This window comes from Thalassophryne amazonica, chromosome 4, assembly GCF_902500255.1.
Source record: "Thalassophryne amazonica chromosome 4, fThaAma1.1, whole genome shotgun sequence".
NCBI lineage: Eukaryota > Metazoa > Chordata > Actinopteri > Batrachoidiformes > Batrachoididae > Thalassophryne > Thalassophryne amazonica.
The window spans coordinates 23317070-23330858 of record NC_047106.1 but is presented as its reverse complement, the minus strand read 5'-3'; the positions used below and the strand labels follow the sequence as shown (position 1 = coordinate 23330858).

The following is a 13789-nucleotide window of genomic DNA, read 5'->3' as shown; positions in this document are numbered from 1 at the left end:
CTAAATTCAGGGTATCCGCAAAGCTGTCTACCGACTGAAAATTCATCAAGCTTGAAGTCAAGATTTCTGGTAGTCTCGCTTTGAGTTCAGTCAAAGTTGACGGTTTAGTACGTCGCTGCAATGATAGGCAAGGTTGTTGCTCCACAAACGCGGCAGCGTAACTGTAAACCTAATAAGCGAAGTGGTCAGAGACCGCCGACGCAAGAGGCAGGATGTTGATATTTGTGACAGCAAGGCCATGTGCAAGAACCAAATCCAGAGTATTACCACTGATATGCGTTGAACCATGAATGAACTGCTGAAATCCTAGTGCATCCATGATTTCCATAAATGATTTACCAAGGGGATCAGAGGGCTTATTTATGTGAATGTTAAAGTCACCAATAATCAAAATGTTGTCTACACTAGTTGAAAGACTAGAGATGAACGCGCCAAATTCATCTAAAAAATCAGAATATGGGCCAGGAGGCCTATAGACAGTGACAATATCACATAGCTGATTTCCAGTATTATGACCTTGACAGTACTTAGCATCATGGGCATAACGGAGAATCAGATACTCAAATGAATTATATTTATGACCCCCAACAGTTACTAAAGTAAACCTGGATTTATAAATAAAAGCAACACCCCCGCCTTTCCTCACATCACGTGAAACGTGACTGAAAGTGTACGCAGGTGGGCAGGCCTCATTCAGAGGAAGGACAGCTGTGGATTTAAGCCAGGTTTCACATAATCCAAGCATATCCAGGCGATGATCCACAATTAAGTCATTCACCAGCAATGACTTCAGAGACAATGATCTGATGTTAATGAGACCCAAACTAAGGATCACGGTGGGATCAACAGATTTTAATGAAATCATGCGGAAGTTCTGCTCCTCAGCAGCCAGTGACGCAGCGTGTTTCAGCGGCCAGAGGAGCTCAGGTGAAAAGCCGCGTCTGCGAGCCCGCAGACGACAGCATTGGCGTAAAAACTCCGCAGCCCAGCGAGAGGCAGCAGCAGGAAGCTGCGGCACAAACGGGCACAGCTTTAGCGGAGCCGGTCTGGTCATCGGAGAGGACAGTCCAGGAACAACAGGACGAATCCAGCAGCCTCTCGTGCACAGCGCGCGCTCCCAAGCCCAAAAATATTGTCTATCCCGCAGGAGGCAAGGATCAGACCCTCTGGTGAAGGCAGCCAGGTAAAACTTAAATTTCACTGATGCACCGCTCCGCTTTCCGCGCCTTCTAAAGCGCCTCCTCCGGAGAGGAGCGCAACAAAAACGGAGCAGGTGGAGCGGGACCTCCGCGAGCACAGGTGGCAGAGCACAATTTACCATAATTTACTCAAACCAAATAATAAAGTTTGCTGAATCAGGTTTTTGGTGATATTTAAAACACAACTACTCTGGGTGTAACATTTCACTGATACCAGTGGTGGGCACAGTTCTGCTAATCAGCTAACCGCTAACTTTTTTATTAGCGGATTAGCTTTTCAGCTTACTTTGAAAACCATCAGCAGACCAATTAGCTTCTGCTAACTTTCAGTCCACTAACATTTTTTTGCTGGCATAGTGAGCAAAGCTTAATGGTCAAAAACATCTGTAAACCCTAAAATCAAGCATATTAGTTTCTGTCGTGTGTTTTGCAAAAGTCAGGCCACTGTGAGGTGCTCAGCCCTCCCCCAGCAGAAGAGGGCAGGGGGGCTGCCGGCTGTTCACTCATGGTCACAACATAACCCTTCAAACTGAATGGTGACAAAGCGAGACTCTTTGAACTATAAAAACACAACAAATCTATAACACTAACAACACTGCTAAACTAAAATGTACTACAATAATAATTTTAAAAAACAAACAAACCCAGAACTCCCATAATGTATTGCAGCAGCAATTGACAGCGAGTCTGCTTTCAAGACATGCAAATCTTTACTTTTTTTTTTAAATGAAAAGACACTTATTTATGGAGTTAAATTTGTCTCGTTAATACCTGCAGATGCACAGAGGGTGATCTACAAATAGACCTTGATTTGCACACGTGTTTTGTGATCCACAAACACAAATTTCCGATATGTAACTTGTGTGTTGTTTTTTATAAATTAATGTGTATTTGTGTCATTTTTTCATTTGTTAAAAAAAGGCATGTGGAAAACTAAACATTCTATTTGTGACATGTGATTAAGCATTTGTGAATCACTGATCAGACGTTGGTCACTATTCACACGCATCCAGTAGATGGCAATGTTCCATGCATTTTGACGGGGGAGGGTGATGAGAGGAGACTCATTTCCCATAATGTCTTTTGGCACGTGTACTGGTTAATACTCAAACCTTCAGAATTAGCGCATTACTTTACAAGATATGTGCAGTATTTTCACTTTGTAGAAATGACAGTTACCGTTAATGTTGATAAACTGTCCGGAATTAGTTTTGTTTATAAATGAAACCATGATTGAAAAGTGCTTTGTGTTTTATCTCCTCTGCCACTGTCTGCATTGTAGTGTGTGAAAAGTAAGTGAGACTTTTTTTTTTTGGGCTGCTGCAGCGTGCATAAAGACAAAAGTGCTGGCTCGTTATTTATTTTGGGTTTGTGATCGCCTTTTTTTTTTTTACTCAGGAGCTCCTGTGGTGCTTAAACTCGAAACTGGCTAATCAGAAGCTGACAGTGTGCTAAGTCAATACTAAAAGGAAACGGTTAGCTGTAACCTCCACTCAATTTTTTTTAGCGGTTTAGCAGTATAAAAGTTAACTTTTCAGTTTGCGAGTTAGCGGTTATTGAAGCCAACTTTTTGGTTAGCTGTGCCCACCACTGATGGATATGACTCGGAAATCTATTTTAAAGTAAAAGATATGACTAGAACAGAATGCAAACACTGAATCAATTTAATTCAATTCAAAAAATCAATTTATTTGGCTCGATTTTAATGTTAAAAATAAGTCTTCATACTCTTGTAAAAAAGTTCAAAGGTAAGCTCAAGGCCCCCACGAGAGCAGTCATAGTAAGATTAGCATTACATACCAGGTAAATCAAAGTCATCATGTCCGATAATGGCAGGTGGTATAATGCATAAATGTTGCCTCACAACAAGAAGGTCATGGGATCAATTCCCACCTTTGGCTTTTCTGTGTGCAGCTTGCATGTTCTCAACGTGTTTGCGTGGGTTCCCTCCGGGTGCTCCGGCTTTCTCCCACATCCAAAGACATGCAGGTTAGGTGAACTGGAAACTTTAAATTGTCCACAGGTGTGCGTGCGGATGCAAATGTGTTTGTTTGTCTATTTGTGGCCCTCCGACAGACTGGCATCCTGTCCAGAGTGTACCCCGCTTCCCTCCCTAGGCTCCAGCCCTCCTGTGACCCTTAATTAGAGTAAGCAGTTGAAGATGAGTGAGTCAGTGTACCCGTTTGAACTTTACATTCATTCACAATTCGTAAATACTGTCATGCTATGGCATTTACAGTATGCTAACAGGCTAAAAACAACTGGCTTCTTTTACTGGGCTTCTTCTATGATGCACTTTCTGCCTCTGTATGTGGTGCTACCCCCAGTGGCAAACAAAAAGTGAGCAAAGGGAGTGTCACCTGCTGGAGCAAAGTAGTAAAAACCTGAAGAATGCCCCTGGTTTGTCATGAAATATGCACTTGAAGGTAATCAATGTAACTTCTGATTTATCACTGAAAATGAAAATCCGCATTAAACAAAGAATTGGATCTTGCTGCACTGAATGGAATCCTTCCATAACAACAAGTGTCATCCCTGAATCGTATCATAGCGCCAGTATCTATAAATATGTACTGGATTCTTTTATAAACAGAGAGCTGCAAGACCATAATAACTAGCTATCATGGCACCACATGGCTTAGTGTGGCTGATGCGAGCCATTCGAGGCTGTAATGACAGGTCGGTCGTGGCTCACTAGAGGCTGCTACACGGCACATGCGGGGTACAGAGAGGCACATAGTGGCACCTTCATAGTGGATACGTGATAGATGAAAACGTGGGTCATTCTTCAAATAATCACCCCACACCCATGCGTGGCTCCTTCTTCAGCCTTCATTATTCGGTGGGACCGAGGCTTAAATCTGTATCCTGAGATCGCAGAGCACATGACAGTACATTAAGGCATGCATGTATCTTTAGCAACAAACTTCATTCAGTGGTCAATATTTGTATGCCCCTGTTTGTTATTATCCACATATACAAACAATATTAACATCAGTCAGTCAGTGTCACTCTTAATTTTGCGCACTCTGTGTACACTGAAATTGGCACAATCCACGTGGGAAATAATCAAATTGACCAACATGTTGTATCTTATGCACACACCGTAGCATTTTGAGGGCTCTCTCTCTCTTGGTCTATATATCTTTTACTTCAGGTGGTGGCCATGTGTAGTCTCTCATTCATATTATATATATATATATATATGAGAATGTGACTTTTCTCTATTATAACAAAGCAGTTCATGAACCACAAAGGGTAAAGTGGACCATAACCTGCTACGCAGCTCCTACCCTCTTCCTTCGCCACCCTCCTCTAACTACAGAGGCAAACACTGTAGTATGTACATTGTAATTCTGCGATTCCTCTACAATATGCTTCTGTATTGCATCTTAGAGTCTATGAGCAGCATCACATGATGTGACTGTGTAGAGATTGTGTAAAGTCTGAGCTGAATAAACACGTCATCCACTGCGTTATTAACATCATGAGGGGACAAATTCTTACCATGGAGGGAAATTACAGATATATCAGGAACAATGCGTTGTATCACTTCCAAAATATAAATACAGAGTTGGAAAAAGTTAAACATTGGTTTGATATAAACAGATTGTCACTAAATATTAATAAGACAAATTTCATATTGTTTAATGATAGAGCGAAAAAAAATAATGTGTCATTACAAATAGATGGAATGGATATACAAAGGGTAAAAGAAATGAAATTTTTAGGAGTCATGATTGATGAAGATCTTACATGGAAGTCACACATAAATTACATAAAAGGAAAAATAGCGAAAGCCATTGCTGTTTTGCATAAAGTAAAATATTCATTAAATAGTTATGGTTTATTAACATTGTACAATTCATTGATTGTCCCATATTTAACTTACTGTGTAGAAATCTGGGGATCAACATATACAACCTATATACAACCTTTATTTATTTTGCAGAAAAGAGCTTTAAAAGTGATTAGTAACAGTGGTTTTAGAGATCCATCTAATCCATTGTTTATTAAGTATAGGGTACTTAAATTTCATGATTTAGTCGATTTGAAAATATTACAAACGATGTACCAAGTTAATAAAAATACTTTACCAACAAACATTCAAAATATGTTTGAAAAAAGAGTAAGTAGTTATAAATTGAAAGGAATAGAAGTCTTTAAAAAACCAAGATTTAGAACCAAAGTAAAGGAAAGGAGTATTGCAGTAAATGGTGTCAAATTATGGAACAATCTTAATAAAGAAATTAAAGAATTAAGGTCGCTTAAATTATTTAAAAAACATATTAAATTAGATGTATTAAGTAAGTATGAAACTATGAAGTAAGTCAGTGGGCTTGCAAGAAAGTAAAAAAAAAAAAAAAAGTAAACTGTTAATAATGTTTGGAGTGTCTTAAGTTTAAATGTAACCTGTCAGTGATGTAATCTATTAATTAATGGTCATAATTATGAAATGGGTCAGTGGTATGTGACAAGTTAAAGAAATGCAATCTGTTAAATAATGTTGACTATGATGCTGTATATTGAAAGATTGTATTGTTAAAAGGGGCAGAAATCATAAGACTTGTTCTTCTTTCTGCTCCTTTTCATTCTGGTATTGTGGTGCTTTTGTTTTTTGCTTTTCTGTTTTTCTTTTAAATGAATGCAATAAATATAAAAAAAATAAAATAAAATATATAATTGTATTATATAATATATATTATATACACATTGTATATTATATACATGAGCTGCTGCCGTTGTTTTCAGCATAGCACGGCTCCTAAAACCATTACAAAACATTTATATATATTATATTTTTACACAACTATCCTTTATTGACCGAGTTTCATTCATGAAGTCAGTGGTGTGTGTGCACATCTCTGTGTGTGAGTGACGTGTGTAAGTGTTGTCCGTGTCCTCGAACGACACAGGCAAGGGCAGGAAACATACACCTGTTTATCAATCAATGTCATGGAGAAAGTGACAAGAATAACCAAAACCACTTACATATGGAAGGAAATATTGTCTCCCTTGTTCCTCCGTTTGTGGCTTTGCCACCATGCACAGCTTCTGGCATATTCCACCTGTTTCTTGCCGAGACTAACAGAACTTCAATGAGTGAGCTCAGTAAACTACACTCGTCTCCAGCAGAGGAGACCGCAACTGGAAGCGGCCTCCACTGACTTCAGCCAATGGCGAATTACATGTCAATTTAGTGGAAAATTTGATTCAAATAATATTATCTACACTGCGCTCAAACATTTTGCAAGTATATGAATAACAGTTAATTTTTACCAAGGAATGCACAAACAAATTCTCAAAAAGCGTTTCTGTTCCCCTTTAATACAGGACCAACCAGGAAAGTTCATACTTCCTTTCAACCACATTATCAATAAGTTGTATTCTAGTGGTTTGGCCATATGCATCATTCACAATCACCTCACAATATCCATGGAAGTGGGGGCTAATGCCTCTGATCCACCTCTGCTTATCCGGAGTGCCCTAAAATTTAATGGATTTTTGGGTCCCATGTCCTGTGCCCAACCACTAAAGCTTTTTTTTCCCCATGAAATCAGATATACAAGCTACTTAGTAAGTAATTCCAGTGGATAATAAATAAGCAAACAGGTAGACATGGGAAAATATGTACCTCCTTGGGGGAGAAAATAATCCCAGTTCAAGCATTGGGGAAAAAAGGGGTGGGGCAAAAAACAACCCCCCAGGCAGACAGACAAAACAGCGGCGGAATCAATCATTTAAAATAACTGAATGTACATACGTATTAAGTATGGACTGAAATACTAACAAAAATAAATTCTTACCTGTTGTTTCAATAAAACGGATGCACTTCTCAATGAAGACTGGAATTGGCTTCTCAGGAGTGACAACATTCGCTAATGGCATGCCAAAGTAGTTGCTTTCAATGGGTTTTGAGATTGAATGCCTGGGTTTGGGTCTTGGTTTCTGTATTAAAAAAAACAAAGTGGAGATAAAAGATTCACGTCTTCAGAAAGATTTATATCTTTATTTTATGTTGGACACTGATTTATAGAGGTACCATAGATCAACAATCAGGTCATAATTATCAGAATACATTATAATTAACACTTTCTGGCTTCATTATACTAAATGTTTTCAAATTCTAGTAAACAGAGTCTGTTCTATCCGGTGTGGTGGCATGATCACTCAAATATAATAAAATGTTATGTTGTTATAGTGTGCCCGCCTGCTGCCCCAGTTGTTAAGGGTCACCACAGTGGACCCAGTACAGATCCACATTAGGAATAAGATATCTCTTTATTAGTCTCATGGGGACGTATAAAGGCAAGTTTTATATTAGATGCCAGTCCTGATCTAACTCTAGGTTTTCATGGAGAAACCAACACACAGCCCCTGATGTTCCTAAGTGGTCTCCCAACCAAGCAGTAATCAGGATCCGAAATGCATCACTCCCCAGATCGGACGGGATCGGGAACACACAGAACAAAACAGCTGCAAATTGTTCTCATCTTGTAAGCCTCCAAATTAAAAAGCCTTATACTGAGGAAAAAAATCTATTTAAAAAATGCCAAACATTGATGCGCCATATCAATAAAAAATGCTGGGCCACTTTTCTGTTGTAATATCTCGCAGATCTGTTTTCCATCTGCTGGACTGATGACGGATTAGGAACAGATGTGGTTAAATTTACATGCAACTTGTGTGTCTCCTGCTGGACATGACTGGACATGCAGGAAAGTATTTTAATCACATGCAGGATAGAAATTAGGAGCAGGTGTGGTTGAAATTGCAAGCAACTTGAGCTTGTTTGAGAGTTTCTTATATTTCCAACACCAACGTCTAGTGAACACCAAGGTCACTGATGCTTGTTTTACTTTTATTGCAGTAAAAATCTACTTGCATTTTTAAAAAATGCCCCCCCCCCCAAAATCGGGACATTACTTCAAATCTTGCACAGGTATGCAAACATGCATTTCTGCCGTGATTCCCACCTTGAATGTCAGTGACATAAATCATGTGCTCATGTCTTCATCACTGTTCTCTTCTCCATCGCTCGCCTGTCTCTCCTGCACTGAACCTCTCAGATACTCGATCTCTTATTCTCATCTTAATTAGGTTCTGCCTTGTGTTAGTGTGTTCAGAGACCTCACTCCCGCACCATCAGCATATTGTAGAAGTATCACTATTAATTGCACAGCATTTTAATAGCATTCAGCAGGAAGGTTCTGAAGGCCCCAGAGGCCTGGATCTCTAGTACGTCTGTCAGCTCCCTGAGGCTCTGCCCTGGCAGCCTGGGTGGTGAGGTAGAAGTGCATGGTTGGCTGCACACACAGACTGCGCACCCCTGACAGACAGACAGACAGACAGACGCAGGAAAGGAGCAGAGGAGTGCTCATTAGACCGCCCCAGCCAGTTCTAGAAACCGGCCACAGAGAAAATACTTTCAGTGCGGCATAGATATGCGCTCATCCACTGCACATGAGCAGGGAAACACTCATTAAGCCCAAACATCAAACTCTCAACTTTACTAGTGAAAATTTTGTGGGGCACCAAGCTATAATTTTTCATTTGTATTCCATTTTTCTTGCACGCCGTAGGAAAAGAGTACTGTCATTACTGCACCAAAACAAGCTGCTCAGGTAACAAAAGTCACCAAATATAACAAATAATTCAGTAAATTAGCTTTTTTTTTTTATGTTTGCAGTTGCATCAAGCACAGTAGGTGATTGACTTATATTTCTGAATACAGAACAAAGCACGCAAATCCTCTCAGCCAACACAAACTGCACATAAAGTAAGTGAATGCACTACTTACACACGTGCTGGAGTTATTTACTGGTTCAGTCATTTTAACAGCTACATGTTCCAGTACAAAAAAATTATGTTCATATAACATTAACATGCTTTGCTGCATTATACCTTTTACATCATTCTACATATGTATTCCAATATACAGTAGTCATAATACAGGACTTGTCATGGTTAACAATGAAGATATTTTATGTAGCCAAAGCAAAAAAGGCGACTCTTTCTATGCCAGGCAGGAAACGGTTTCAAATACAGTGGATATAAAAAGTCTGCATAACTGTGTACACATTTAAATTTCTTTGTCATAAAATAATGATTTAATTATTATTCAGTATACACAGGAGCAGAATGGCTATTAAGATTATGCTACCTGCTGATGTGGGTAGCGGAATTTATCAGCGTAGCAAAAAAAAAAATTCAAAACACCAAGAAGAAAATATTTTACAGACATCCATTCGTCAGTTCACTCAGTAAGTTTTGCTCCATGAAACGGTTCATGTTCTTGTGTATCAGACACAAGGTTCACTTCAACTCCACCCCTCAATACTGATGTAAAAAGGGCACAAATGTCACATGGCAGGGGCTAAGTGTGCTTATTTCCAGTGTGGAACGTTCCTGGTTCAAAACCCACATCTGCCCATTCTCCATGTAATATAGTGTCAGGACGGGCATCCGGCGTAAAAAACAAACAAACAAAAAAAACATGCCAAATCAACACACAGATCCACCTCAGATCTGCTGTGGCAAAACCTGAAACCAGGGATTAGCCAAAGGGACTTACTTTGGGATAAGGCACACCTGTGCACTAGTCATGCTGTCTAATCCGCATCTTGATATGCCACACCTGTGAGGTGGGATGGATTGTCTTGGCAAAGGAGAAGTGCTCACTAACAGATTTAGACAGATTTGTGAACAATACGTATTTGAGAGAAATAGGTCTTTTGTGTATATAGAAAATGTTTTAGATGTTTGAGTTCAGCTCATTGAACATGGGAGCAAAAAGAAAAGTGCTGCATTTATATTTTTGTTCAGTGTACATAGGAAACAACTCCGAGCTGAGCACTTCCTTTAATTACCGGCTGCAGCCTTTTCCTTTATCAACTGAACAGAGCACTCTAAAGTTTGAAATGAAAAGTTTTGTGATCATTTCTCAATTGTTTGTTCCCCAGATTCGGGCCTACAGATAAATTATCTGTAGGCAGCCATACAGACATCCTACTGGTATGAAATAATTAACACCTTTTCCTGTAGTTTTTATGTGCAGCCACTCTGTGTGCACCTGATCCCGTCAAAAGTGAAACAAGAGTAGGTCCTGAGTAATACTTGGCTCGGAGTCCATTTTGCAAGACCAGGATCTGTGTGGTTCTCCAAGCAAAGTTGGAGTTACCCAAGGAAAGGCATCCAGCATACAACATTTGCCAAATTCCAATACTGATTTGTACTGTGCTAACCGAAGGCAGCCAAAAAAAGTTTGAAAAAACTAGGTGCCAGGTCTATTCTCCAGAGGGGCGCCGCAACAGTGCTGCAACACACGAGTCTGGTTTAATCTGTTAACATGCCTTCAAAATGAAAATCAATACGCAACGCAGCAGTGATGCATATGCAGTGTTTGCAGTGCGCTTCGGGCCATAACGTAAGACGCGGTACGTCAGCGCCCCAGCCGCCAAGCGCACACACAACATAATTGGTGTAAAACAAAGTTGTCTGCATGGTCACGCTGTGTCTCTCACTTTCTCACAAATTTTTACATTTGTGTCCACTTTCTGCAAATTTCAATAAGTGAAGCTTGCACAAAGCACACATTAGACTTAAACTGAATTTATGAATTAAAGCTGTGATGCAACAGGACAACAACCTCGGCACTATCACAGAGGCACATAACTCACTGACATCTCAGCGTGTAGCTTTGAGCAGCAGCTCATATTTTATTTATGCACCATTACAGTGATTGTGTGTATGTGCACTGCCTCTCTGCCCCCCATCGCCACCTAATTTTTTCCCCTCTTGCAGCCTTTTCTCTATCTCGCCTTCTTCCCCTGAAGTTCTGCCTTCTGGCCACTGTTTTAACTGCTGACTGAGACAGGATATGTTGCCAGAACTGAGAAGTCAAAACAGACCTCAAGCACCAAAGACAAACAAAACACTTCCTTAATAATAACATACAGCCTCCCTGGTGAGCATTTACATTCATTACGTGCTCAAAGACACCGACAATGACGTATCAATACACTGAAGAAGCCTATCGGCTCTATGCTAAGCCGGTTCTCTCTGGCTCCAACTTATTTTTTTTCCGTTGCCGTGGTGTCTATTTTCCTTGATTGCCATCTTTTCTGTTTCTTTTGTGGCGACAATAAAGACAAATGAGGTGAATCAGGAATCTCAAACATTCCACCAAGGAGACTAGGGGGGAACAACACGTTTCAGGAGAGAGAAAGGAAACATTTCCGGCCTTTTGTTGAGAGAGAGAGAGAGAGAGAGAGAGAGAGAGAGAGAGAGAGAGAGAGAGAGAATCTACACATGGTCACCGCCTGAAGTAAAAGATGTGCGTCTCAGAGTCTAATTTCAATGATTTAATGTCCCCCTTCTTGACTCAAAGTGGTATGAATTACTCTAAGACCCTGAACAGTGAAGTGTTTACAATAAATAAACCCAACAGTCATCCTAAAACCAACTGAAAACCAAAGTCCACGTTAACCTTAAGGAGACATTAAGGAACAGTTTGTTCTGCACAAACCACAGGTCACGGCAACAATGCCGCTCCCGAGGATAAAGTAGTAACTCAACAGCCTGTTACTTTTCTTCAATTGATTTTAATCTGCACAAGATTGAAAACAAAGTCTCGCCTGGAGACCGCTACTTAAGATGCTCTTGCACCTGTCTGCCCTACAACTCGGCTGATTTCCCCCACCAAGCCACAATTGGTGGGGGAAAGGGTGGTGTTAAGACATCCAAAATAGGCATACCCCTCTAGAAACATCGGGCAACATGCCCCACTCACTCAAGAAGCTGTGGAAACGCAGCCACCAAATGTGGTGTACTCAGTCCTCAGGTATGGATGTCTCAGAGTCAGCGTGAAAATTAGAAGCCAAGGTGCACCAGGTCGCCTTCAGCTGAGCGTGAGGTGGCTGAGGCATACTGGAGTTCAGCCGAGCTCTCAAAAGTTTGAATATATTCAAAACCAACACAAGTTTAAAGGACCTTTCGATGCCAAGCAGCCCACCAACGGGTGCATAGGTGGTGCTTAACCCCACCAGAATCAAACCAGCAGTCACGTGTGGGACTGCCTGCATTTCAGGTGTTTTAATTCACTCTCTTGTCTTCTATGACTGTTTATGGATGTCAATTTTTTTTTATTGTGCACATTTAATTCATGAGTTTTTGTTTTGTGTGTGTGTGTGTGTGTGTATGTGTGTATATATATATATATATATATACACACACACACACACAGTGAGGAAAATAAGTATTTGAACACCCTGCGATTCTGCAAGTTCTCCCATTCAGAAATCATGGAGGGGTTTGAAATTTTCATCTTAGGTGCATGTCCACTGTGAGAGACAAAAAAAAAAAAAATCAGGAAATCACAATGTATGATTTTTTAATAATTTATTTGTATGTTACTGCTGCAAATAAGTATTTGAACACCTGTGAAAATCAATGTTAATATTTGGTACAGTAGCCTTTGTTTACAATTACAGAGGTCAAACATTTCCTGTAGTTTTCAACCAGGTTTTCACACACTGCAGCAGAGATTTTGGTCCACTCCTCCATACAGATCTTCTCCAAATCTTTCAGGTTTGGAGTTTCAGCTCCCTCCAAAGATTTTCTATTGAGTTCAGGTCTGGAGACTGGTCAGGCCACTCCAGGACCTTGAAATGCTTCTTACAGAGCCCCTCCTTAGTTGCCCTGGCTGTGTGTTTGGGGTCATTGTCATGCTGGTAGACCCAGCCATGACCCATCTTCAATGCTCTTACTGAGGGAAGGAGGTTGTTTGCCAAAATCTCACAATACATGACCCCATCCATCCTCCCTTCAATACGGTGCAGTCGTCCTGTCCCCTTTGCAGAAGAGCACCCCCAGAGTATGATGTTTCCACCCTCATGCTTCACAGTTTGGATGGTTTTCTTGGGGTTGTTCTCATCCTCTAAACATGGTCAGTGGAGCTGATTCCAAAAAGCTCTATTCTGGTCTCATCTGACCACATGACCTTCTCCCATGCCTCCTCTGGATCATCCAGATGGTCACTGGTGACCTTCAAATGGGCCTGGACATGTGCTGGCTTGAGCAGGGGGACCTTGCTGCCCTGCAGGATTTTAAACCATGACAGCATCATGTGTTACTAATGTAATCTTTGTGACTGTGGTCCCAGCTCTCTTCAGGTCACTGACCAGGTCCTCCTGTGTAGTTCTGAGCTTTCTCAGAATCATCCTTACCCCACAAAGTGAGATCTTTCATGGAATCCCAGACCGAGGGAGATTGACAGTCATCTTGTGTTTCTTCCACTTGCTAATAAATAATCATAACAGTTGTTGTCTTCTACCAAGCTGCTTGCCTGTTGTCCTATAGTCCATCCCAGCCTTGTGCAGGTCTACAGTTTTGCCGCTGGTGTCCTTAGACAACTCTGTGGTCTTGGCTATGGTGGACAGGTTGGAGTGTGATTGATTGAGTGTGTGAACAGATGTCTTTTTTACAGGTAACAAGTTCAAACAGGTGCAATTAATACAGGTAAAGAGTGCAGAATAAGAGGGCTTCTTAAAGAAAAATTAACAGTAGGTGATCAAATACTTATTTGCAGC

General features: G+C 40.6%; 1 protein-coding gene across 3 annotated transcripts in view; it reads right to left on the bottom strand.

Annotated features, from left to right (window-relative positions):
• Positions 1-13789, bottom strand: part of arhgap35a (Rho GTPase activating protein 35a) — a 188850-nt gene that overhangs the window by 39855 nt on the left and 135206 nt on the right. For all 3 annotated transcript variants that reach the window (XM_034169246.1, XM_034169249.1, XM_034169247.1), the window contains exon 3: positions 7007-7148. In XM_034169246.1, the coding sequence (XP_034025137.1) occupies positions 7007-7148 (142 nt within the window). The remainder of the gene's footprint in view (positions 1-7006; positions 7149-13789) is intronic.